Source organism: Diceros bicornis, chromosome 9, assembly GCF_020826845.1.
Source record: "Diceros bicornis minor isolate mBicDic1 chromosome 9, mDicBic1.mat.cur, whole genome shotgun sequence".
Taxonomy (NCBI): Eukaryota; Metazoa; Chordata; class Mammalia; order Perissodactyla; family Rhinocerotidae; genus Diceros; species Diceros bicornis.
Window position 1 is genome coordinate 14,122,074 of NC_080748.1, and position 27,602 is coordinate 14,149,675.

A 27,602-nucleotide genomic window follows, 5' to 3' on the forward strand; every position below is an offset into this window, starting at 1 on the left:
AGGGATGAAAACTACATTGAGGTGAAAAATCCACTGAATGGGATTAACAGCAAATTAGACATTGCACAAGAAACTATCAGTGAGCTTGAGGACCTTGTGATAGTAACTATCCAATTGAAACACGAAGGTAAAAATTAATTTTAAAAAAATGAGCAGAGCATCACTGAGCTGTGGAACCATTTCAGGTGGCCTTGTATATGCAGTTGGAGTTCCCAAAAGAGAAGGGACACATGACAAATATTTAAAGAAATATTTTCCAAATTTGATAAAAACTATAAACCCACAGATCCAAGAAGCTTCATGAACCCCAAGCACAAGTGTGAGCATCAAAGCAGAGCACAGCCACCTCCAAGTATGATGTCCTCTTCAGCAACAGTCATGCAGCATTTACTGCATCTGTAACTGCATCACTTGTGCCATCAATCTTCAGTACGCTCTGCCTGAAAGTTTTGCCAGATTTCGTTTAGTTTTTCTTTTTTTTCATATTTACTTTTTTTCATAATTACATTTATTTACATATTTTCATATTTAACAACATGTAACTGCTCAATGATGTCTTAAATGTGTTTTTCAATTTGAGCCTTGCCACGTTTTCCTTCCAAGATTCTGACATTATCCTTGATCACGATGAACTCTCTAACTTTTTAGCCATGAGGCTGAATAATTGCAAGATTTAGGGTCAATCTCTCTTCTCCATAAATAGCCACATCTTTACGTTGGTCTTTGTATTATCACCAAAACTTGGAGCTTTGGCTCCAACGCAAACAAGATCAACAGACATTTGGGGACAAGGAAAAATACCTTGAATCTAAAATTCAAAAACTGAAGAAGGAAGTGGACAAAAAAGGGACGAAATGAAACTAGAATTTATTAGGCTCAAGAAAGAAATAGAAGAAAAAGACAAATTCATGTGTGAAGTTATGACTAAATTATGAAACAACCAAAAATAAACAAATTTAAATGAAAATTTAATAAGGGACATGGGTGAAAATTAGGAAAGCAACCAAGAAAATGAAAATGGGATAAAGAAGTTTAAAAGATTAGAAAAAAAGTAGTTGAAATGGAGGAGGCAACAAAGTCCAACACGTATATAATTGGAGTCCCTGATTGAAGAAAATCAAAAGAACAGAAATAATATTTAAATTACCAGAAATAAAAAAAGGCCTTTATGTATATATTAAAAGGGCCTACCTAATAGGTACCAGCGAAAATTGACCTGGGATCATCAACTTCTTCACATACCCTAGGAAAATGATTAGATTTTGATGATAAAGTCCTCTGAATCTCTAGGCATAATGATGAAATAACTTAAAGAGCAAGAAAATAAGGCTAGCATCAGACTTTTCAAAATAACATAAAAAGTATGGAAATAATAGAGGAACATTTTCAACAAACTTGAAGAAATTGTGAATCATGGATTTTGTATGTAGCTAAGATGTTCTTCAGTATCAAGACTGTAGGAAAAGTTCTTAATGTACATGAACTCAGGAAATAGTGTACACGTGTCCTTCCTGAAGAATATATTAGAGAAAGAACTTCGTGCAACCCAGAGAGATGAAATTTTGGCAAATGACTGATGGTGAGCATTTCATATACAGTCATGCATTGCTTAACCATGGGGATACGTCTGAGAAATGTGTTGTTAGGCAATTTCGTCTTTATGTGAACCTCATAGTATACTCACACAAACCTAGATGGTATAGCCTACTACACACCTAGGCTATGTGGCACTAACCTTACGAGATCACTGTCATATATGTGGTCCATCGTTGACTGAAACATCATTATGCAGCGCATGAGTGTATTTAACTGTAGAACTAAAAGTAAAATGGGTGGGGACATGGGTAGGAGAATAGTATGTAAATGTTATGTGTTCTGACAAAGTAGAAAGTATGCAACTTTAAAGAAATGGGAGGAAAAGGGAAAGTAGGATAAGATCATGGCTTGTTGTATTGGTAATAGATGGGATTCAGAGGACACCAGGTACAACTGAGAAATTGAATAATAAAATGTTCAATAAGAAAAAAGGCATAGTAAAGCACAAAAAGTTAAATACAAGGTAAACATGAAGGAAAAAAACCTTTCTAAATATCAAAAATATTTTTTTAAAAAGCAAAAAGTAAAGAAACACAGTAAATATAATATATATAATAATTCAAACCTAAAATAATTTTAGCATTGATACCAAACATTATCAGTCATATCACTAAATGTCTGTGGGTTTAACTCACCTAATAAAAGAACAAACTTTTCACATTGGCTCAAAAAGCAAACCCCAACTCTCTGCTTTATGTGAGACACGCATAAACGTAGTCATTCAAAAAGTCTAAAAATAAAGGGATGGATAAAGATTGCAAAACCAATGGGATCAATAAAAACAAAAAATTCAATTCCCAACTAAGAAAGCTAGAAAAAGAATCACAAAGTCAACCCAAAAAAGCACAAGGAAGGAAATAATAATAAAGATACATGCAGAAATACTGAGGTAGAGAACAAAAAAAGGAGAATTAAATTAATCAAAATTTTGGTTCCTTGGGCGTAAAAACCCCAACAAATTGTATTGAATGATTTCCAGGATTGTTAAATGAAAAAAGCCAAGTGCACAAGAGTATATTTAGTATGCTACCCTGTGTGTAAGAATGAAGCGAAATAAAACATACCCACGTCTACTTATCTTTACAAAAACAAACGGAGGACAGATAAACCAGAAACCTGTGCAGCTGTTTTCTAGAAGGGCTCGGATGGGCCAAGAGGGTAGATGGAGTAAGGAGGCTCTGACACTTTTCTGAGTGTATCTCTTAATTTAGTTTGACTTTGGGAAGCATGCTAATATTTTACATTTTTAAAAATAGAACAGGAGAAAAATCAACAAGGATGGAGGCAAAACTGAGACAAATGAACCCAACTGTATTTTGAATGAAAACATAATCACACTGAAGGAAAAATATAACTAATGCAAGTAACTGTTGAAGACGCTGTTTAGATATATGCTTTCAGTCAGGTGTGGGGAGAGGGGAGGAATCTCAGACAAATCCTGAATTTTTGGTCAGTCTGATTTTTGTAGTGATGTGGTTGAGGCAATTCTGAAATGATTTTAGGTACATCGTAGGATTGAGTGAATGGTAATATTGTTGGGAGCCAGGGTTCTCACTGTGGATGAAGGGAAATACGGATGTGGAATGAGGCAGGTCGAGGAAATGGCCTATGGGGGTAGATTGGAAGTGGAGAAATCTGTAAGAACTCATAATTTCTGTCAGACTCATGATTTCTAAAATATGTGTGTGTACAGTGTACATAGACATTTCCTAGTTCTTTTATTTATTTATTTATTTATTTTTCCCCCAAAGCCCCAGTAGATAGTTGTATGTCATAGCTGCACATCCTTCTAGTTGCTGCATGTGGGACGCGGCCTCAGCATGGCTGCAGAAGTGGTGCGTCAGTCCGCGCCCGGGATCCGAACCAGGGCCGTCAGCAGCAGAGCGCGCACACTTAACCGCTAAGCCACGGGGCCGGCCCTCCTAGTTCTTTCTAATAAGAAGACTAGAAGCAAAGATATCCTAGTAGCGGTGAGCAACTAGTGACCAGAACTAGTATTGCTGCTTTCCCCACTAAAAGGAACTAGGCTTTCTCAGAGAAATAGCTGATTCTAAGGCTAAGGCAAGGAAGAGACAAGAAGACATTTGGAACATTCTTTTTTTATATTAGAAAGTAAGGAAGTCTTAAAAAGAAGATAGGAAAGAAAAGTGCATGTCAAGAGGACACAGAAGCGAGCTTGAATAGGTTCCCATTAGCCAAATCTGGGACTAATTAAGCGTCAGTATAATTAAGGACAATAATGAATTATGAACCATTAAAATTAGGAATCAGTGAGTTCATGCTTATAATAAATAAATAGATGAGTAAGTAAATAAATGGGGCAGAAGGGTGATGTATTAGTCAGATTGGGCACTGTAACAAAATACCACAGACTGGGGGACTTAAAAAGAAATTTGTTGCTCACAGTTCTGGAGGCTGGGAAGTCCAAGATCAAGGTGCTGGCTAAGTAGGTTTCTGAGGCCTCTATATTGGCTTGAAGATGGCCACCATCTGCCTGTGTCCTCACATGACCTCTTCTCTGTGCTCTATGGAGGGAGAGCTCTCTGGTGTCTCTTTTATAAAAACACTAATTCTATCAGATCAGAGTCCTACCCTTATGACCTTATGACCTAACTTAATTACCTCCTGATAGGCCCCATCTCCAGACACAATCACACTGGGGGTTAGGGCTTCAACATAATGAATGTTGGAGTGGGGGATGCAATTCAGTCCATAGCAGCTGGGCTCTTGCAGGATAATGAGGAGTTCTGAATGATAAATGTGGAGGGAGTGATGGAGTTGGAAAAGTCATCACTTTGTAACTATCATAGTGAAGATTGATTAAGGCAGAAATCATTAATGGCTGCTAAACTGGGGGTAAATTTTGATGAGACCAGGGTATTTGCTGGTGTTAAAGTATCTGCCCAGAGACTCTTAGAAATAGCAAGCAAAAAATAGTAACTGCCCAGTGGAGAACCCAGACAACACTTTGGGCGATCAAAATGAATATTACAAATGAAGGACAGATGGACATCGTGTGCCAGACACAGCATCGCTTATATAATACTGCCACTGGGAATGGGTCACCTGGACTTTATCACGAGGAGACATCAGACAAACGCAACATGAGGAGCATTCACAGGGAGGGCATTTATTATTAAAAAATACCAATGTCATGAAAGACAAAGAGAAACCGGGGAACTATTCCAGGTTAAAGGAGAATAAAGTGATGATAAATAAATGCAATGAGGGATCCTGGGCTGCATCCTGTACTGGAGGGAGAAAAATGCTGCAAAGGACATTATTGGGTCAATTGATAAAATTGGAATATGGTGGTAGCTTAGATATAAGCACTGTGTTTCCAGTTTTGGGTTATTATAATTAAGCTGCTCTGAAACTTTGTGTATATGTCTTTGTATAGACATCTGCTTTCATTTATCTTGGCTAAATACCTAGGAGTGGAATGGCTGGGACATACAGTAGGTATATGTTTAAGTTTTTAAGAAACTTATCAATGTTAAAGTTCCTGAAGTTGCTAACTATTTCTCTGCTTAGGAAACACACATTGATGTATTTAGGGGGAAAGGGGCGTAATGTATGCAACTTATTCTCAAATATTTCAGAAAAGAGAACAAAAGTGTATATAGATCTATAGATATATATATATAGATCTATATTATCTACATAAGTACAGACACATACATATATACGTATATGTATGTATACAAACATATGTATGTATCCATATATCTCTATCTATCTAGAGAAAAGAAGAGAGATTGAGAGAGAATGATAAAACAAATGGGGTCAAAGTTAACAATTGGTGAATCTGGATAAAGGGTATATGAGAGTTCTTCATACTACTCTAGCAACTTCTCTATAATCTTAAAATTATTTCCAAATAAAAAGTTAAAAAATAAAAGCTATAATAGGTTAGATTGGAACTTCATCTGGATTTTAAAAATCAGTATTATGCTGTTAAAATCTGTATGCAACACTAAGATGTATTAATATAATTTTGATAGCACTTAATCTAAAGTGTTGCTATACTGTTTTTCATTTCTGTGCCTCAAAATTGCCTGAAATGGTACCGGATTGTTAAATGAAGTTCTTTTCCTGAGTCAGTAGCCAGTGTACTTGGATAGAATTGTAGATCTGTCTGCTTCAGCTGCATTTCCAGTTTTTAGCAAATATGAAGTGTGTGATAGTTGTCAGACTCAGTTTATGATTCTTCAGCTTCAAAATGATATTTTGAATATGGAAACGGTTAATGTTATAAGGAAAAGAAATCTAGAGAAGGTGTTAAATCCTACTTATTTTAACCTCAGAAATTGAAGGTTGAGGGTTGAATTGATAATTTTACGATATGCAGAAGGAAGAGAAATACTTTTCATTTCGTCTCTGGTCAAGAGGTAGACATAAATTTGCCCCAGAGGGCTTTGAGTTTTTACAGAGCCTTTTACCAAGCAAAGGCTGCGATTGCCTTAGAGATCTTTAAGAGTGTATTCTCCGTAACTGAATGATGTTTTACTAGGTATCTGCACACTCACTGGCCCTCCCCTGCAGGTTTATTTATTAGACGATTTCCTCAAGACTGATTCCGAACTAGATGCCTAGACTGTTTAACTTGTGTGCCTGAAACAGGATAGTTTCCAAAGACAACATTTTCTAGCCACCCGGAAACTGTCAACATTATGAGAGGCCTTGACCTTCAGACAGATACAAACCTGGTCAGCAAACTTGTAGACACTTTAGCACCCACTTGTAAGCGATTGTTGTCATCCATTGTTTTCTTCACTTTCAGCTTTAGCTTTATTAGCTAGGGTATTTTTGTAAGATGCATGAACTTGGGTGGAAAATGTGATCTCTTCTTGTATGTTTCTACCTTGTTTTCTTATGACGCCACCCCTCCCCCCAAAAAGAGAGCAAAATGAGACTCCAGAACACTGGTGTTCTAGGTGTTAATGTTGCTTTGTGAGAAAAGAATTTGTGATTAATAATTTAGAAAAATGCTTCATATTATATCTACCTCTTGGAGGTGTGTCATGCTTGTGAATCACAGGCTTGAGAGACGTTGAAGTTGATTTAGCCCATTAAAAATATTCAATCCACAATTATTGATCTTGGAAAAACTTTTTTCAAGGAACGCTGAGTAATATCAGGAGGGAACCTAGGATTTGGTGCTGTGTGACCTGGAAAGCTCTGATTTAGAAGAAACAGTGGAAGGATTTTATAAGGCATTTGTACATGGTATAAGTTCTTAAAACATGGAAAAACTAGGCTTTCTTAACATCAACCTTTGTCTCCACTTTAAAAAGTTATTTCTGGATTTTATTCTCCTATGAAATCTTTTTTTTCATCCTTACAGCAGCCACAGTTGCAGGCATTTTTCTGACCAACTCGTGGATGTTCTCACTGCCCTTTGTAAGCTGTCATTGTTGACACTTGACAAAGAAGGCTAGGGGCCAGAAGGTGTAAACAAATAGACGTGAGAAGACCACAGTCTAGGGTGGCCTTACTTGAGGAAAGCTGAAGCGTATTTGCGCATCGTAATTGGAAAGTTTCCCTGAGCGCCTCACTGCCCAGATTCCCTTCCCCACCTGCCAGCCACATGCCTGACACGGACCTCATTGGTAGCCCCAAACCTCCTTTGTTGGCCACCAGGAATTTAAAAAGATACCAAGTACATCTGAAAAGATGTGAGGATTAGTTCACACTCACTGGAGCGCAGGACTGTAGAAGTGAACTAGTACACCAGCCACCTTTACTTCATTAACCTGCTGTCCTACCCACCCAAACTCGGCAGCCACTTCTGGCAGGGGCTTAATTAAAACTGGGGAGTCTCTTTTTTCTCAATTTCTCTCCTGTTTCTAGCAATGTACAGTGTTCATTAATTTTTTTTTTTTTTTGTCTTTTAAAAAAAATCCAGTTCTGGGGGCCAGCCTGGTGGCACAGCAGTTAAGTGCTCGAGCTCCACTGTGGTGGTCCGAGGGTTCTCTGGTTAGGATCCCGGGCGCGCACTGACGCACCGCTTGTGAAGCCATGCTGTGGTGGCGTCCTGTATAAAGTGGAGGAACATGGGCACGGATCTTAGCTCAGGGCCAGTCTTCAGCAAAAAGAGGAGGATTGGCATCAGACATTAGCTCAGGGCTGATCTTCCTCTCACACACACACACACACACAAATCCAGTTCTATAAGTCGCTTGAACTCCCTCTGTAAGTGATTTCAGTATAGTATTACATAATATAACCAGTGGGACGTAAGAACCATAAAATATTTACTGTGGAAACATATTAGAGTTAAATAACTATTGCTTATGCTTCCTTTGGAATCTCAGCATCTCCAGGCTCCAGCACTTGCTCAGCTGTTACGACTCCAGTGAACCTGTGTTTCTGGGAGAGCGCTATGGCTACGGCCTGGGCACTGGTGGCTACAGCTACGTCACGGGCGGAGGAGGGTAACTATGAGCATGGCTTTCTGCAAATATTCCCAGCATTAACTTTCTGTTCCCATGATGCAGAGGTGGGTCTGGGGCAGTGGGATCCATGCTGATACTAAGTGCTCTGTAAATGGTAACTATGACCGTAATAGGAAAGTGAACATTAAGTTTGCTAAATGTGAAGAGAACCCACAGTAGAGAATATTTTACCCCTCGAAGAGACAATATAAAAATGTATGTCAAAGTCCTTGGTAGAAATGTCCATGTTGTAATGATTGCTTCTAGGCAGCCAGTTAGTTGTGATTGTCTGTTTGAATGAAAATGAAATTGGATAGAGATTTTAATTTCAGAAAATAAGTCAGGAGACTTTTAAATTATCCAGTGCTTATAAATCACATTTGGGAAAAGAGTGGTAAAGGAGGTTAGACTTAATTAATTGTTATTTGTGTAGGATTTATAGGTTTTAAATAACAGTTAAAAATCAATGTTTTTAAATGAAGCATCTGCCCAATCTCTTATGGACAAAGATTTTAATTTCGTTCATATAGAGCAGTTAGTCTTTTCTGTTATTTCTATAGTCTCTGCTATTGGGGTATTTAGGGAGAATATTAACTTGTTATCAACTATAATAATTTAAATTCATTCAACAAGGGTTTGTTTAATGTCTACTCTTTGCTGGGCAACATTCTAGGTGCTGGATGATAAATTTCTGAAGGGCTAGGACTTTATATTCTTAGTTTGCAATCCCCTAGGTTGGAGCAGTTCCTACTGCAGGACCTCAAGAATCATATTCCAGGTGTTCTGGTTTGTTCTAGCCGATTCAGTGGTGAATGTAACATGGTTATGAAAGTGGCTCTCTCATAGTGATAACCAAGCCTCAGCAGGAGTACTCATCTTTGTTGAGCAGTGGCATGTATCCACCTGAAGTTGTTAGCAACAGGAGATGCGAGTCCAGGTAGGCCTTTGAAAAGACACTAAAGCGCAAGGCCAAGGGGTATTGACCTCTTCATTAAAAAAAGGTTCAAGCTATTTGCAGCCTTATGGTAATACAGTTAGTTTTCTGGGTGAGGTGTTGCCACCAATTAAGAATCAAAGCATGGCAGAACTTTCTACTTTTGAAAGGGGCCCTGTCATTTGTATATGGGTTTGTAGATTTTGTATTACAAAAATGTTCATATACTTTTAACACAGAAGTGACTTTTTGTGTGCTTTCTGCAAGAAAACTATTTTGTTGTCTTCCTTGCCTATAGGATTTAGCTGTTATTTCTGAGACTGGCACTTAAGTCCTTCTGAAACCTCAGTTTACCTTACCTAAAGGTAAGGTAGGCCTTGCCTTTCATTGTTTCAGTTGGTCATTCATTCATTCAACAAGCCTAGTGTATGCCTGGCACTGGTCTAGCACTGGAAATGCAAATGAAAGCCACAGTTCCTTCCCTGCAGGAGCTCACGGGCTGGTGCTGGATTGGCAGACACATTGCGTAAGTGTCACTGCTCCCCCTTCCCAGGCCTGGCAGGCACAGCTAAACCACCAAGGTGGCTCCTTTAACCTCTTATCTGTTCACCCTCTACCTTGCTACTGGATATTTCCCACCATCTCCAGTTTTCCCATCTTAAAACTTTTTCCTGCCACCATACCATCTCTTCTCCCCTTAAAGACATCTTAAGAATTCACTGTTCACTACTCTCACTATCTCCACTTCTCAGCTCCCACTTCCGTCTGACCTCTGTGCTTGGCCTCCTAGTGAACTACTTTGCTGAGGTCTCCAGTGATCTCCATGTAGCCACATCAGATGGATCGCTTCCAATCATGGCAGCCTTTGACAACGTTGACTGTTTACTCCTTGAAACACTCTTTTCTCTTGCTTTCCAGAACACCATCCTATCCTTGTTTATGCCTATCTTTCTGATCATACCTTCTCAGTTCCGTTTTTCTATCTCTTAAATGTCTGTGTCTTCCAGGCGTCTTTTGTGGTCTCTCTTCTCTTCTCACTCTGTCTTTTCCCTGGGAGACCTTATCCACCCCCCTGGCTTTGTGCTGAGTGCACCTAAATCTCTATCCCCAGCCTAGAACTCTCTCCTGACCTCCTGATTCATGTATCTCCCTACCAAGGGACGTCTCCACTGCGATGATTCACAGGCACATCAAACTCAGCACCTCCCATGCTGACCTCCTCCTTTCTGACTTGAGCCCCTGTTTTGGTCAGTCCTCTCTCAGGGAAACATCAGCATAGGTGCATTCCTACCACAGAAATCTGAGAGTCAGCTCTCACCCTTTTCCTTCCTCATTCCCCGCTCTCCTGCAGTCGACTCAATCACTAAGTCATGTCAGTTTTGTCTCCTAAATATCTCTTCCATCAGTACTTCTCTCCGTGTCCACCTCCACAATTCTAGTCTAGCTCACCATCATCTCTCGTCTGTGTTCCTGCCCCAGCCTTCTGGTCTCCTTGCTTCTTGTCTTGCTCCACTCCATGCTGTATCCATGCTGTATCAGTGGTCAGAGAGGCTTTTCTTTTTTTTTTTTTTAATTTTTATTTATTTATTTATTTTTCCCCCAAAGCCCCAGTAGATAGTTGTACGTCACAGCTGCACATCCTTCTAGTTGCTGTATGTGGGACGCGGCCTCAGCATGGCCGGAGAAGCGGTGCGTCGGTGCGCGCCCGGGATCCAAACCCGGGCTGCCAGCAGCGGAGCGCGCGCACTTAACCACTAAGCCACGGGGCCAGCCCCAGAGAGGCCTTTCTAAAAGCATGTCTGATCCTGTCACTCCTCTGCTCACAGGCCTTCAGTAGCTTCCTGTTGCTTTTATTTTCCCCGGAGACTGTGAACCCTTTCGTACTTTTGGCACCTAAGACTAGGAGATAATCCATTCAGATTTCAACAGGAGTCAGGTTGATCAGGGATTAGACCTCGATTTTAATCACCTCTAGTTTGTGTGATCCACAACTGCCCTGGGAGCTCCTGAGGCCACTGCCTTGGAGCCAAAGTCTCTAGCAGATCTTTTCTTCCACCTTCCTGCCTTGAAAGCTGCCACAGCTGCTACTCACCCATAAAGGATTCCTCTCTCTAAAAATTAGTTCATCTAGGCTTCATTACATCCACCTCTCCATAGCAATTCCATAGATTAATATGATTTTTATTTTGTTTGAATTTTTCTTTGTATTACCACAGGAGTAGAAGTCTTTTGCATCCTCTTATAACCTCTCATTGCCTTTAGGATAAAATCTCAGTTCCTCATCAAGGCTTACCAGGCCTCCATGATCTTGGCAGATGCTGTTTTATCTTTCTAGCCTCGTTCATCTGCACCCTCATCTTCAAGAATTCATGCCGAACTTATTTCAGTTCCTCAGAGGCACTGTTATTTTTTTTCTCTTCTCCCAAGGTACTGGCGTCTGCTGGTCTCTACATAGCATTGTTTTCTTATCCCAACTGTCTGCCTCTGTCATTTGGCTAATCCTCCTCATTCTTTTGGACTCGATATAGCCATCATTTATGTATTCCTGGAAGCCATCAGCCTAGTCTAGCGTCTCCATTCTGGATTTGATGCCTTTCTAATGTACTTTCATAGCATATTATGCAAACCGTTATCATTTAATTGACTATTTACTATTCTGCTTTCCACCTAAATTATGAATTTTTTGAAGGCAGCACCTGAGTCTCATTTTCATTATGTCCTCACTTCCTAGCGTAGGGACTCATTTTTTACAAGATACAATGAGTAAATGGATAAACAAATGCATGAACACTAAGCATTGATCTTTGCATAATTAACATTAACCAGTGTAATATTCTGTTTTTAATAGCACTTTTACAAAGATGCAGAAACATTCTTCATGTGATTATCTCTTATTTCCACCTTTGATAAAAGCTACAGACCTAATGTTAAAATTTCTCTACTATTACAGTAGACTTTTCTGATGATCCAGCTTAAGAATCAGCATGCTTTTTAAAACAGCAAGTCGGATTGAATTAATGGCTTGTAAAACCAATTAATGGATCATAACCATCATTTTAAAATAATAAAATATAGAATAAAATAGAAATATTATAGCGCATCATCACATGTAGTAAGAGTACGTACTGTTATGTGATATTTTTGTTTCAATTTTATACACACATACACACACACAACACGTAAATGGTTGCAATATGAAGTGTGTTTTTGTTTTCTCACTGTGGTTTACAATCAATAAGTTTTTGAAAACCATTGCCTTAAACCACTCTCTTAAGCCCTACTTATCAGAGCTAAATCAAGGGTGTGGCTTCCGTGATTGTTGGGTCGGTGTTCTGTATTTGGAAAATGAGACCTTGGCACTATTCCAATCCAAGTGTCTGTTTTTCACTTTGTTGCTTACTCCTTGAGAGTTTGGGTATTTGGAGACAATTAGTTCAATAACTGTTTTCTTTTTTGAAAATACTTATTTATGTATGCTTGGGTAGGAAGCTGTGATCATGATGTCATTAGTCTCAGTGGCAGCCTCCTTGGAGGAGGCAGCAAGGAATGTTACCCAAAGAGATAGCCATGACCTGTTTGTTTGCTGGAAGACTAGGAGGGGGCGGGCGTGTTTCTGATGCACTTTATCTTCTGAATGTGTTCTCGATTTGCAGGTATGCCCTTCGGCAAGTCCCTGCCTCCCATTTCACTTTTTATTATTTTTAAAATTTGTATATTGTATATTAAAAGAAATCACAGTTTTATTCTTATAGCCTCTCAACATCTTTTTAATATTTAAAAGTTGGCAGACATACCATGATATGACTGGTAATTTTCCATTTTTGGAGGCAACTTCATTTTGAAAGAAGCCATCAGCATACTAATAAATGAGTGTTATTAAAGGCCCATGTGTACTTAGTTTATGTGAATAATTAATGTAAGACTGTTCTGTTTGAGTAGGCAAAAAAAGAAAAAAATTACTAATAACAATTTCATGCTTAAATTTTATCTTCCTGTAAAGTAAATTTTTAAAGCACAGGCCAAAATAGAGGGCCTTCCTTTTCTTTTTTGTTCTACTAGATGCTAGTAAAAGAGAAAAAGAAAGCATGTTTATTTAAATAAGGTTTAAGAGAACAAGACAGCTCTGATTGGGTACAATTAGTATACTTATGAAATCTTCCTTGATGTGGTATCAGATGGACATCTTTAAGAGAAATGTCTATTTATAATTGACATGTGTCCCCTCACATAGGCCCTTTTCCTGGTGTCAGTCACTTGAGCAGGAGTTTGACTCAGCCATGTAGATCTGAGGCCCAGACTGACTGGTGGACACTAGACTTTCTCAGAGAAGGCAGGTAGTGTGTGTTTTCAAACTGGCAGTTTTCCTTTTTGTATAGTTCGCAAGAAAATGTTTTTTTTGAAATTTTCTTTATTATTAGATATATCCCAAAGGGATGCAGTTTTAAAGGCACTTGAATTAATTCCTTTTTCTATGATTATGCCACTAACTCAATACAAAATTGGGTTTATTTGTTTTATTTTGTTTTCAGTTTTTTTTTCTAATGCATGTAGGTTTTTTTGTTGATGTCGTAATAGTGTATAACATTGTGCAGTTTCAGTTGTACATTATTATTTGTCAGTCATCATATAAATGTGCCCCTTCACCCCTGTGCCCACGCTGCAACTCTCTTCCCCCTGGTAACCACCAAACTGTTCTCTCTGTCCATGTGTTAGTTTATCTTCCGCATATGAGTGAAATTATACGGCGTTTGTCTTGCTCTGTCTGGCTTGTTTCACTTAACGTAATACCCTCAAAGTCCATCTGTCTTGTTGCAAATGGGATGATTTTGTCTTTTTTTATGGCTAAGTAGTATTCCATTGTATATATATACCACATCTTTATCCAGTCATCTGTCAGTGGACACTTGGGTTGCTTCCACTTCTTGGCTATAGTGAATAATGCTGCAATGAACATAGGGATGCATAAGCTTCTTGGATTGTTGATTTCAAGTTCTTTGGATAAATACCCAGAGTGGGATAGCTGCATCATAAGGTATTTCTGTTTTTAGTTTTTTGAGGAATCTCCATACTGTTTTCAATAGAAGCTGCACCAGTTTGCCTTCCCACCAGCAGAGAATGAGGGTTCCCTTTTCTCCACAACCTCTCCAACATCTGTTATTTTTTGTCTTGGTGATTATTGCCATTCTAACAGGTGTAAGGTGATATCTTAGTGTGGTTTTGATTTGCATTTCCCTGATGATTAGTGATGTTGAACATCTTTTCATGTGCCTATTGGCCATCTGTATATCTCCCTTCAAAAAATGTTCATATCTTCTGCCCATTTTTTGATCAGGTTGTTAGTTTTTTTGTTGTTCAGTTGTGTGAGTTCTTTATATATTATGGAGATTAACCCCTTGTTGGATATATGATTTGCAAATATTTTCTCCCAGCTGGTGGGTTGTCTTTTCATTTTGATCCTGGTTTCTTTTGCCTTGCAGAAGCTCTTTAGTCTGATGAAGTCCCACATGTTTATTTTTTCTTTTGTTTCCCTTGTCCGAGTAGATGTGGAACTTGAAAAGATCCCTCTAAGGACGATGTCAAAGAGTGTACTGCCTATATTTTCTTCTAGGAGTTTTATAGTTTCAGGTCTTACCTTTAAGTCTGTGATCCATTTTGAGTTAATTTTTGTGTACGGCGAAAGATAATGGTCTACTTTTATTCTTTTGCATATGGCTGTCCAGTTTTCCCAGCACCATTTATTGAAGAGACTTTCCTTTCTCCATTGTACGTTCATACCTCCTTTGTCAAAGATTAGCTGTCCGTAGATGTGTGGTTTTATTTCTGGGCTTTCAGTTCTGTTCCATTAATCTGTGTGTCTGTTTTTGTACCAGTACCATGCTGTTTTGATTCTTATAGCTAGGTAATATATTTTGAAGTCAGGGATTGTGATGCCTCTAGCTTTGTTTTTTTTTCCCTCAGGATTGCTTTAGCTATTCAGGGTCTTTTATTTGTCCCATATGAATTTTAGGATTCTTTGTTCTATTTCTTTGAAGAATGTCCTTGGGATTCTGATTGGGATTGCATTGAATCTCTAGATTGCTTTAGGTAGTATGGGCATTTTAACTATGTTTATTCTTCCAATCCGTGTGCATGGGATATCTTTCCATTTCTTTATGTCATCATCGATTTCTTTCAATAATGTCGTATAGTTTTCATTGTATAGGTCTTTCACCTCTTTGGTTAAATTTATTCCTAGATATTTTGTTCTTTTCGTTGCAATTGTAAATGAGATTATGTAGTCTTAAGTTCTTTTTCTTAGTTTGTTATTAGAGTATAGAAATGCAACTGATTTTTGTAAGTTGATTTTGTACCCTGCAACTTTGCTGTAGTTGCTATTTCTAATAGTTTTCTGATGGATTCTTTAGGGTTTTCTATATATAAAATCATGTTGTCTGCAAACAGCAAGAGTTTCACTTCTTCATTGCTTATTTGGATTCCTTTTATTCCTTTTTCTTGCCTAATTGCTCTGACCACAACCTCCAGTACTATGTTGAATGAAAGTGGTGAGAGTAGGCACCCTTGTCTTGTTCCTGTTCTCAGACAGATGGCTTTCAGTTTTTCCTCATTGAGTATGTTGTTGGCTGTGAGTTTGTCATATATTGTCTTTTATTATGTTGAGGTACTTTCCTTCTATACCCATTTTGTTGAGAGTTTTTATCATAAATGGATGTTGGATCTTGTCAAATGCTTTCTCTGCCTCTATTGAGATGATCATGTGGTTTTTTCCCTCATTTTGTTAACGTGGTGTATTACATTGATTAATTTGCGGATATTGAACCATCCTCGTGTCCCTGGTATAAATCCCACATGTTCATAGTGTATAGTCCTTTTAAGGTGTTGCTGTATTTGGTTTGCCAATATTTTGTTGAGGATTTTTGCATCTATGTTCATCAGTGATATTGGCCTGTAATTTTCCTTCTTTGTATTGTCCTTGTGTGGCTTTGGTATCAGGGTGATGTTGGCCTTGTAGAATGTGTTAGGAAGTGTTCCATCTTCCTCTATTTTTTGGAATAGTTTGAGAAGGATAGGTATTAAATTTTCTTTGAATATTTGGTAAAATTCTCCAGGGAAGCCATCTGTTCCTGGACTTTTATTTTTTGGGAAGGTTTTGATTACTGTTTCAATCTCTACTTGTGATTGGTCTATTCAGGTTGTCTATTTCTTCTTGATTCGGTTTTGAGAGGTTGTATGAATCTCAGGATTTACTCATTTCTTCTAGATTGTTCAATTTGTTGGCATATAGTTTTTCATAGTATTCTTTTATAATCCTTTGTATTTCTGTGGTATCCGTTGTAATTTCTCCTCTTTCATTTCTAATTTTATTTATTTGAGCTCTCTCTCTTTTTTTCTTTGTGAGTCTAGCTAAGGGTTTGTCAATTTTGTTTATCTTCTCAAAGAACCAGCTGTTTGTTTCATTGATCCTTTCTACTGTTTTTTTGGTTTCAATTTCATTTATTTCTGCTCTAATTTTTATTCTTTCCCTCCTTCTGCTGACTTTGGACTTTGTTCTTCTTTTTCTAATTCTGTTAGGTGTAGTTTAAGATTGCTTATTTGGGCTTTTTCTTGTTTGTTAAGGTGTGTCTGTACTGCTATGAATTTCCCTGTCAGGACCGCCCTTGCTGCATCCCATGTGAGTTGGTATGGTGTGTTTTCATTTTCATTTGTGGCCAGATATTCTTTGATTTCTCCTTTAATTTCTTCAGTGATCCATTGGTTGTTCGGTAACATGGTGTTTAGTCTCCACATCTTTGTCACTTTCCCAAGTTTTCCCTTGTTGTTCATTTCTAGTTTCATAGCATTATGGTCAGAAAAGATGCTTGTTATGATTTCAATCTTCTTAAATTTATACAGTCTTGCCTTGTTTCCCAACATATGGTCTATCCTTGAGAATGTTCCATGTGTGCTTGAGAAGAATGTGTATTCTGTGTTTGGATAGAGTGCTCTCTATGTATTTAAGTCCATCTGGTCTAGTTTTTCGTTGAAGTCTACTATTTCCTTATTGACTTTCTCTCTGGATGATCTATCCATTGTTGTTAGTATCTCCTTTTAGGTTTGTTAATAGTTACTTTATGTACTTGGTGCTCCTGTGTTGGGTGCATATATATTTATAAGTGATATGTCTTCTTGGTGGAGTCTCCCTTGTATCATTATATATTGCCCCTCTTTGTCTCTCATTACCTGTTTTATCTTGAAGTCTACTCTGTCAGATATAAGTACAGCAACACCTGCTTTCTTTTATTTGCCGTTAGCTTGGAGTATCATCTTCCATCCCTTCACTCTAAGCCTGTTTTTGTCTTTAGAGCTGAGATGTGTTTCCTGGAGGCAGCAAATGTTGGGTCTTGTTTTTTAATCCATCCAGCCACTCTTTTGATTGGGGAATTCAATCCATTTTCATTTAGAGTGATTATTGATATATGAGGGCTTAATGCTGCCATTTTATCACTTATTTTTCAGTTATGTATTTCCCTTGTTTCTCATGTGTATTTTGGACTGCCAGTTCAGTTTGGTGACTCTCTATGATGGTTTTCTCAGTTTTCTCTTCATTTATTATTAGTGTCTTTGTTCTGATTTTTTGTTTAGTGGTTACTGTGAGGTTTCTATAAAAGATCTCGTAGATGAGATAGTCCATTCCCTGATAGCCTCTTGTTCCCCTAGTCTAAGCAAGTTTCATCCCTTTCCTCTTCTCCTTCTAAGTTGTTGTTGTCACAACTTAGTCTGTTACGTGTTGCAGATTTGTGGTTAAAATGAAGTGATAATATTTATTTTCGATGTTTTCCTTCCCTTTATCTTTAGAGTTATAATTAAGTATTTGCTAATCTGTTCTGATAGAGAGTTGCAATTTTCTGATTTTGTCTGCCTATTTAACTCCTTGCTCAAGGCTTTGTAAACCCTTTCTTATTTTTTTTCAGCTATGAGAGCCTTCTTGATCAAATCCTGTAGGGGGTCTTGTGGCAATGAAGTCCCTCAGCTTTTGTTTATCTGGGAAAGTTTTTATTTCTCTATCATATCTGAAGGATATTTTCACTGGATGTAGTATTCTTGGCTGAAAGTTTTTTGTCTTTCAAAATTTTGAATATATGATTCCACTCTCTCCTAGCCTTTAGATTTTCTGCTGAGAAATCCGCTGAAAGCCTGATAGAGATTCCTTTGTAGGTTATTTTATTTTGTCTTGCTGCCCTTAATATGTTTTCTTTGTCATTGACTTTTGTCAGCTTTACTAATATATGCCTTAGAGAAGATCTTTTTACACTGATGTAATTAGGAGTTCTCTTGGCTTCTTTTACATGTAATTCCAGTCCTTCTCCAGTTTTGGGAAGTTCTCAGTTATTATTTCTTTGAACAAGCTCTCGGTTCCTCTTTCCCTCTCTTCTCCCTCTGGAATAACTGTAATCCTTATTTGGCATTTCCTAATTGAGTCAGATATTTCTCAGAGAATTTCTTCCTTTCTTTTTAGTCTAAGTTCTCTCTCCTCCTCCATCTGCAGTATTTCTGTTTTCCTATCCTCTAGGTTGCTAATTCTTTCCTCCATATTGTCAGCTCTGTTGTTTAAGGACTCCAGATTTTTCTTTATTTCACCCATTGTGTTTTTCATCTCCAACATTTATGATTGGTTTTTCTTTATAGTTTCTATCTCTTTTGTGAAGAATCCCCTCTGTGCAGGAATTTGATTCCTGATTTCATTGAACCATCTTTCAGAATTCTCTTGTAACTCGTTGAGTTTTCTTATGATGGCTATTTTGAATTCTCTGTCATTTAGGTTGTAGATTTCCATTCCTTCAGGATTGATTTCTGGGTGTTTGTCTTTTACCTTCTGGTCTGGAGTATTAATATATTTCTTTATACCATTTGATGGAGTGGACTTGTGCTGGCACATGGTGATAGTTTCTGGATGCAGTTCCACCTCCTGCCACTTGGGGAGGTGGGTGGGGGCTGTGTAATTTGAGCCTGCTGCCGCGATCTTTGTCAGCTGTGCCTATCCAAGCCTGGACCACTCCCTGGGCTCGCAGTGGCCCTGTGGGGTCTCCCACCAAATGCGAAAGTAGTCACATGGGGGGCTCAGGTCTGCTGCCACCTGCTCCCACAGTCCTGTGGAATTATGCTCCCCCCTTTGGGGTCACAGTGGTACTATGGGCATTCACGACAGTCAGGAGCTCATTCGGTTTGTGCCACACTCTGCTCCTAGATCACACCAGCCTTTGTGCTTGGTGGGTGGGACTTCCTCCCTGAGTCCAAGCCTGTGCCGCTCTCTGTGGGCCACATGGCCCTGAGGACTCTCACACTAGATGGGGAAGCGATCACACGGGCTGAGGGCTGCCATCACCTGTTTTCAGTGTCGTGCTGAGGCAGGCTCTCCCTCTGGGCCACAGCGGTGCTATGTTCGCTCCAGCCAGGAAAGCAGTTGCACGTGTGCGCTGGGCTGCCTGGGGGCCAGAGGGTGCTCACCTATCTCTACCACCTCCTTGGGGGGTAGTCCATCCCCCTTCAGATGTATAGCTGCTTGGGTCTCTCAGGTGTCCTGGTGTGCTGCGTGGGTATCCTCTGCTGATCAATAAATGTCCTTTTAGTTGTAGTTCGAAGGGGGAGAGACACAGGGAACATCTCACTCTGCCATGTTGCTGATGTCACCTCCAAAAGAACTTTCTTTCTTCATGTCGTACAGTCATATTTCCTTGTATCATCTTACATAGGAGCTTCTTCTTCCTCTTGTTGTATTTCATCATGTCCTCTGACGTCTTAGCAGAGTCCAGAAGTCTGTCTTCCACGTTGCTGTGTTGCCAGCGCTTGGTGACTAGTGTTGTTAAGCTACACTGTACTGAGCCCAGCTGAGCTGCAGTCAACATCTTTGAATCAGGCTATGTTCAAGCAATTTGTCCTTTTTCCCTTCCTACGCGAGTGATTCATAGAACTCTTCCTCCCCTGTGAAGAAGATCTTTGCAAAGGCAGCTTCATTTTCACTTGTTTGATGCATCCAGCTTTTACTGAGTGCATACTGTGTGCGAGGTCCTGTGTTTGGCTATGGGAATATACGGGTACATTTTAGATAGTTTTGCCTTCAAAAAGGTCTTTGCTGGTTGAGAATGTGCTTGTAAACCATATTTGTTCCTTCAGCCCAACCAGATATTGAGTTATTCCTTATGTGAGAAGATTCATTACTAACTACCCTAGGACCAGAATGGAAACTACCCTAGGACCAGAAACCAATCTATATTTTAAAAAGAGGAGAATTTATTGCAGGAACTTGGTACAAAAGTGTTGGAAAGGACCAGAGACATAAAAGGGAGCAAATGGTCTTATCTAGAGCTCAGTAACTATAGAAAGCTGCTCTTACCCCTAAGGCTGGAGGAGCAACGCATGTGCTGTTCACTGGAGTCCATTCATGCAGGTTGTTGTTGGTTCACAACACTGCACCTGAGCCAGACCCAGGACTCAGGTGCACAGCCTGCTGCTGTGGGGCCTCCACTGATGCTCTGCTGCCCCATGCCAGCTCTCCTGGAGCCTATGATTGCCCACTGTCACCTGCCTCTGCCACAAAGACTGCCAGAGCCAGAAGCAGACGGCCTCCCCCAGTATTGCACCCTTCTTTGTCAAAACGAAGCCAGGACTTAGCTGGCAAGAAAGTCTGGAAAATATTGTTTTAAAGTTTCTAGCCTCCTGCAATGCTAAGGAGAGCACAGAAAGGCAGGAATGGACGTGAGTCCCACCAGAAAGTACCCAACATATCAGGCCAAGTAGCGTCACAGCACTATTTGAAGCAAATCAGCCTCTCTTTCTCCCTCTCTTTTTCTGTTCTTTCTCTTTCCCAAAATCACCCTACAGAAGCTTCTGTAGGCTGCAATCCCTTAAACGATGCATGGTTTCTTCAGTTAGATGTGATCTCATGTCAGTCATCACCTGTATGAGTGAGGTGCCTCGTATTTCTGGGCCCATCCACCTGCTGGGAATGCAGCAGATTTTGTTATTGATCTCACTGAGAGTGTTGAAACTAAAGAATTGTTTTAATTTTCCAATGACATGTTATAAAAAGAACATCGCATAGTGTTAGTTTGCAAGAGAAATGTAAAGAAATAAAATTTCCTATGATTTAGGTAAATATCTCTTAAAAATGATTTTCCTTTCGTAGAAAGCACAAAAACATTTTTCCCAGAATAACTTTTAACTATAAAACACTGCTGATGTCAGTGTCTTTTATCTTTATCAGAAAGTTGGCCTCTGAGCTGTATTTCTTTATTCTGATTAATGCTCTCGAGGAGCTGTTCTAACCTCTTTCTCTGTTTTCTCTGGCTTCCCTACTAGGATGGTCTTTAGCAGAGAGGCCATCAGGAGACTTCTTGCCAGTAAGTGTCACTGCTACAGCAATGATGCTCCCGACGATATGGTCCTGGGAATGTGCTTCAGTGGGTTGGGAGTCCCTGTGACGCACAGCCCTCTCTTCCATCAGGTGAGAAAAATGTGTTTATTCCTGCCTCAGGAAGAGAGGGGGATTCTCCTCTCAGTTAAGGATCTGACTTCTTTGCCTTCACATTTTCTTCTGGAAACAATCTTAACAACTACGTGGACGGGCTCTGGTGGGGCCATCCTTTATAGACTTCTTTGTCCAGAGGGTCGATGCTGTACCATGTACAGCATGAAGGTGGAAAGCAGAGACATTTAGAAAACAGAATGGTGTTTGACCAGTATCCTTGCACGTAGGGATGCACAGGGAAAAGCTGTTCTTTTTCTTTCTTTCTTTTGAGTTAAAAAAGTGATGGTATTTAAAAATTATTAGATGCTATAGAATTATACAGGACTGACCCAGTGCTGTCCTGCTGGCCACTACGTGTATCTGATTCTGCGCTGTCTTCAGTTTCTCTGTCCTTGGCTGCCTTTTTATTGGACTTTCTGCCCTTAGGTTGCTATTAAATTGAATGGCTAAACTTCATTAAATTTCAGTATAGTATCTCAATAAGCATATATTCTGGGGATTATAGAAAAGAAAATATGATGTTCACTGAGGGTGGTTGGTGCTAATAGCTTCACCACACTCTAGTTAGGGATTGGACAAGGGAATCCTGCATTATTTTTAGCAGTTTTTTAAGAATCAGGTCAGTGAATGTTCTGATATTGTAAGAATAATAGCAGATATGCTTGCACTAAAAATAACCTTAGCCCACACCCATTTAATACTCTCCTTCAAGAAATGTAAAGCATTTTGAAATTTGAAGTGTATGAATGTATGTGTATTTTAAGTGCTCTCCCTTATACTGAAAATATAGTCTTCATGCTTTATTTAGTAAACAGTAGCAAATACTATCATAGCAATATAAAAAATTGAGCATGACAGAAATAACACTGTAGAAAATAACTTGAACAAGGCAAAGAAATTGTCTGCATTATCAAGAAAGGCAGAACCCATTTCTACATTCTCGAGGACCACAAGGAAGGATAAAAATAGAACTTTAATAATAAGAAATGTATGACAGACCTCCTTCCTGGTACCAGTCAGAAGGTACTTAAAACCATCTTTTAAAACTTTGAGAGGGCTTATCCACGTTGAGCCTATGTGTTGTGTTATGGTGACTTACAGAAGCAAGTTATTCTTTGTCTCTCTCTCTCTTGCTCTATTTCACGTTTCACTCGTAGAAAAGGAAGGGTAGTTAAAACTGTTGGTGTAGAAGGGAAATAATTTATCATTGTTAATATGATAGTCTGAGATTTTTATAGCAGCCTTTTTTACTTAGGGAAGAATACGTTAGTAAATAAAATGTTAAGGAGAAAAGAAAGAAGGAAAATAATCTTGAAACGTAAGTCCTTGAAGATAATTTAAAAAAAAATTTTTTGTTACCCACACTTTAAAACTCTTGGTTTCTCTAATTCACTTAATAAATTTTAAACCTTTCCAAAATCATAAAATATGCTTAAAACTTATCCTCCCCAACAGATGCTGCTGTATCTTCCAATTCGTAAGCTTCGTTTAGAGCGTTTTTATGATTTGGACATTATTTTCCATTTGTAATGTTTGAACACCAATCCAAACAGTATATTTGTTCATGTTGAGAAAGAGATATGAGGCAAAGAGATAAAATCTAAGGTTCCTGATGAGTTAGAGATAGAGTGGGCATTTGGAAACTGTCTCAGATACAGAGTTGCCTGGGCCACTTTCCTTCTCTTTTAAGTCAGAGAAGGTTATTGTGAGATCATAAGTTTAGAGGAGGGCTTCAAGGAATGTCTAGTATATCCCTTTGTTAAAAAAAACTGTCTAGGGTATGTGGCTTTCTGTTCTTCCAAACTTATATGCCACTAATGGGTATGGCATTATGCAATGGCTAGTGAATCTTCTGCACAAAATTGTCAGAATAACCATTTCAGGACTCTAGAAATCAACCAAAAGCACTAAGAAACATTTATTCCTGAAAAACTGTTATAATTTCGGGTGACAACCACAGAGTGTGAGGCCCTCTGAGGCCTTTCTGCCTGAAGCTCCAGCTTGGTTGGAGAGAGCAGCAGCAGTTTCACCAGTATGGACCTGGCTGGAAAAAACAACTTTGCTGTGTGAGGGGGTGGACTTGATATGGGGAGGGAGACATAAAAACCCACAGATTTGTCAGCTAAAATTGTCAAACTTGGTAGGAAATAAACAAGAAAAACCTGTACCTTTACTGGCCTGAGATTGCAGTCTCAGGTACAGTGAAGGGTAACTTAGCCAGAAATTTAATACCTGATACCTGGACATAAGAGAGCAGTAGTAGGGCTAGGAAAGCTCTCCACTGGGAAACTATGTGCATGCACATAGGACAGTGGATGAGCCTAGCAGAAAGTAAAAGCTAAGGCATATTTGAAAACCCACTGAAACTTTGAATGTATTTTCCAACCTACACAAGAGTGGAAGCCTCATTGGTGTGAGGTGTTTGAGCACGACCTCTGCCTATATCATAAGTTGACCACTAAGCTGTTTAGGCACAGGGGTGATTTCTAGCAAGCCAAGCTAAAAAATAAAAATAAGAACTAAAACTTGAGTGGAGATATCAGCAGCCACACACTGTAAGGAGAAAGATTCCACAGTGTAAGTCCAGGTAAGTTACTTCAAAAAAAAAAAGTAATAAAGATAAACAGATTTGTGAATTGCTATAATACATTATCTAAAATAACCAGTTTCCAACAAATTATTGTGAGACAAGCAGAGAGACATACTCAGGGAAAAGTGTAGTCAATAGAAACTGACTCTGAGTGGGACCAGATGTTGGAGTTGATAAAGACTTCAAAGCAGCTAATAAAACTATAGTCACAGGATTAAAGGAAACTGTGTTCATAGAATTGAAGGAAAATATGATGACAATGACTCAACAAATAGTAAATCTTAATAGAAAAATAGAATCTATAGTTGTAAAACACAATAACCGAAATGAGAAATTATCTAGATACATTAAACAGTAGATTTGAGATGACAGAAGAAAAAATCAGTGAATTTGAAATCAGATCAATAGAAATTACCCAGTCCAAACAACAGAGAGAAAGAAGACTGAAGAAAAATGAATAGAGTCTCCTCAGAGATATGGAGTAAAACATAAAGTGTACCAACATACATTTAATGGGAGTCCTAGAAAGAGAAGAGAGAGAGAATTAGACAAAAAAAAAATGTATTTTGAATAAGGGTTGATACTTCCCAAATGTGATGAAAAACAATCTATAGATCCAAGAAGCTCAACAAAGCTCCAGTAGGATAATCATTAAAAGAATCACATGTAGACATGTTATAATCAAATCACGGAAAGACAATGAAGAAGTGAAAAATCTTAAAAACAACAAAAACCTAATGAAAAGGGAAACAAAAAATGGTTATTGGCTGATTTCCTATTGGAAATAATAGAAGCCTGAAGGCAGAAAGAAAAAACAGAAACTAATCAACCAATGATTCTTTATCCAGCAAAACTACCCTTCCAAAATAGAGGTGGAATAAAGACATTCCCAGATAAACAAAAAGTGAGAGAATTATTTGCTAATAGACCTTTCCTACAAGAAAAGCTAAAGGAAATCCTTCAGATTGAAAGGAAATGACACCACATGGTAACTGGAATATATAGGAAGGAATGAAGAATACTGGAAAGGGTTAATATGAGGGAAAATATAAAAGGCTATGTATATGTTTGTGTGTATATATACATATATGTATATATGTGCATATATATATAAATTTAAGAAAAATAAATGGGTGTATATAAACACACATAAACACATATGTATTTTTTTCTCTTAATTTCTTTAGCAAATATGAGATTGTTTAAAACAATAATTATAACCCTATATTGTTGGGTTTATGACATAGTTAAATGCAGTATATATGATGACAATAGCACAAAGGCAGGGGAAAGAAATGGAACTATATTATAGCAAAGTTGATTTTGTTGGAATTAAGTCAATATTAATCTAAGTTAAAGATGCATATTGTTATTCCTAGAGCAATCTCTAAGAAAATAACTTTAAAAATATAGCTTAAAATATCAATAAAGGGATTTAAATGTACACTAAAAGATTTTGTTTAACAAGAAAAATGTCAATAAAGGAGGAACAGAGGGACAAAAACCATATGAGACATATAGAAAAACAAATGGCAAAATGGCTGATGAAAATACAACTATATCAATTATTACATTAAATATGAGTGGACTAAACACTCTAGTCAAAAGGCAGAGACTGCCAGACTGTCTAAAAAGCAAGATTTGACTATATGGTCTCTATCAGAGTCACGTACACTTTAGATTTATAGACGAAAATAGGTTGAATGTAAAAGGATGGGAAAAGATATACCAGACAAACAGTTAATCATAAGAGAGCTTGAGTGGCTGTATTTATGTTAAACACAGTAGACTTTTAAGAACAGAAATATTACTAGAGAAGAAAGAGGAACATTTCATGATGAAAGATCAATATATCAAGAAGATATGAAAATTATAAATGTATGTATATACCTAACAGCAGATCTTCAAAGTACATGAAACATAAATGTATAGAATTGAAAAGAGAACTAGACAGACATTAACTACTTGACCTAACTGACATATATAGAACGTTTCACCTGACAACAGCAGAATGCACATTTGTTTCAAGTGTACATGGAACATTCTACAGGATAGACCATATGCTAGGTCATAAAACAAGTCTCAATAAATTTAAAAGGATTGAAAATATGCAAAATTTATCTTTCCAGCAACGGAATGAAATTAGAAATCAACAGAAGAAAAATTGAAGGAATCCCCAAATATTCAGAAACTAAACAACACAGTTTTAAATAACCCATAGGTCAAAAAGGAAATCATAAGGAACATTAGAAAACATCTTGAATGGAATGAAAATGAAAATACAACATCAGAATTTTTGAGTGTAGCTATGTAGTGATTAGAGGGAAATTTATAGTTTTAAACACTTACTAGAAAGTAATAAACATGTCATTAATCTAAACATATACACTGAGAAGCAAAAGAATAATATCAAATCAAACCTGAACTTAGTGGAATAAAAGAAATATTAAAGGTTAGAGAACAAATCAACGTAGAAAAGCAACAAACAGTGGAGAAAAATCAGTTAAGCCAAAAATTAGTTCTTTTAGAAAGATCAACCAATTTGGTAAACCTCTAGCTAGGTTGACCAAGAGAAAAAGAGAGAAGACACAAATTGCAAAATTAGGAATTAAAAAGGGGACATCATTGCAAATCCTACCAAAATCATGCTAACAAGTTAAATGATTTAAATGAAATGAAGAAATTCCTAGAATCACACTCATTAGCAAAACGGTCTCAGAAAGCAATAGAAAATGTATTTAAACCTATATACATTGATGAAATTGGATTGGAGGAGTGAGAATGCTTCCCAATTCGTTTTTTGAGGCCAGTATTAACCTAATGTGTCATAGATGCATATTGTTATCCTTAGAGCAAGCACTAAGAAGATCACTCGAAAAATATAGCTAAAAAATTAACAAAGAGATTAAAATGGTACATCACAAAAGTAAACTACAGGCCAGTATTACTCTTGAACATAGATGCAAAAATCCTTAACAAAATATTAGAAACCTGAATCCAGCACTATCTAAAAGGGATTATATGCAATGACCAAGTGGGATTTATCACAGGAATGCAAAGTTAGTTTAATATCCAAAATCAATTATTGTTATATACCATATGAGTAGAATAATGAATAAAAAACCACATGATCCTCTCAATAGACACAGGAAAATTATTTGATAAAATCTGACACTCCTTCATGATAAGAAACAAACAAATAGAAAAACAGGAAACAACTCTCAACGAAATAGAAGAGAACTTCCTCAATCTGGTAAAGTGAATCTACAAAATAGCAAGATTGGGAACAAGGCATGCATGTCCAGTCTCACCACTTTTATTCCACATTGTATTCAGAGATTCTAACCTGTGTAATAAGGCAAAAAAAGAAATATAAGGATATAGCTCATAAAGGAGGAAATAAAATGGTCTTCATCCACAGACAACATGATCTTGTATGTAGAAAATCCTAAGAATCTACCAAAGGAAAAAAAAACTACCAAAACTAATAGGCAGGATTGCAGGCTACAAGGTCATGTATAAAAGCAATTTGTATTTTTTAGC

General features: G+C 37.9%; 1 protein-coding gene across 5 annotated transcripts in view; it reads left to right on the forward strand.

Annotated features, from left to right (window-relative positions):
* B3GLCT (beta 3-glucosyltransferase) overlaps positions 1-27,602 on the forward strand; it is a 198,115-nt gene that overhangs the window by 80,448 nt on the left and 90,065 nt on the right. For all 5 annotated transcript variants that reach the window (XR_009221164.1, XR_009221163.1, XM_058547957.1 and 2 more), the window contains exons 13-14: positions 7,914-8,033; positions 21,301-21,445. Coding sequence is in view for 3 of the 5 variants with exons in the window: in XM_058547957.1 (XP_058403940.1) it covers positions 7,914-8,033; positions 21,301-21,445 (265 nt within the window). In the remaining 2 variants the exon portion in view is untranslated. The remainder of the gene's footprint in view (positions 1-7,913; positions 8,034-21,300; positions 21,446-27,602) is intronic.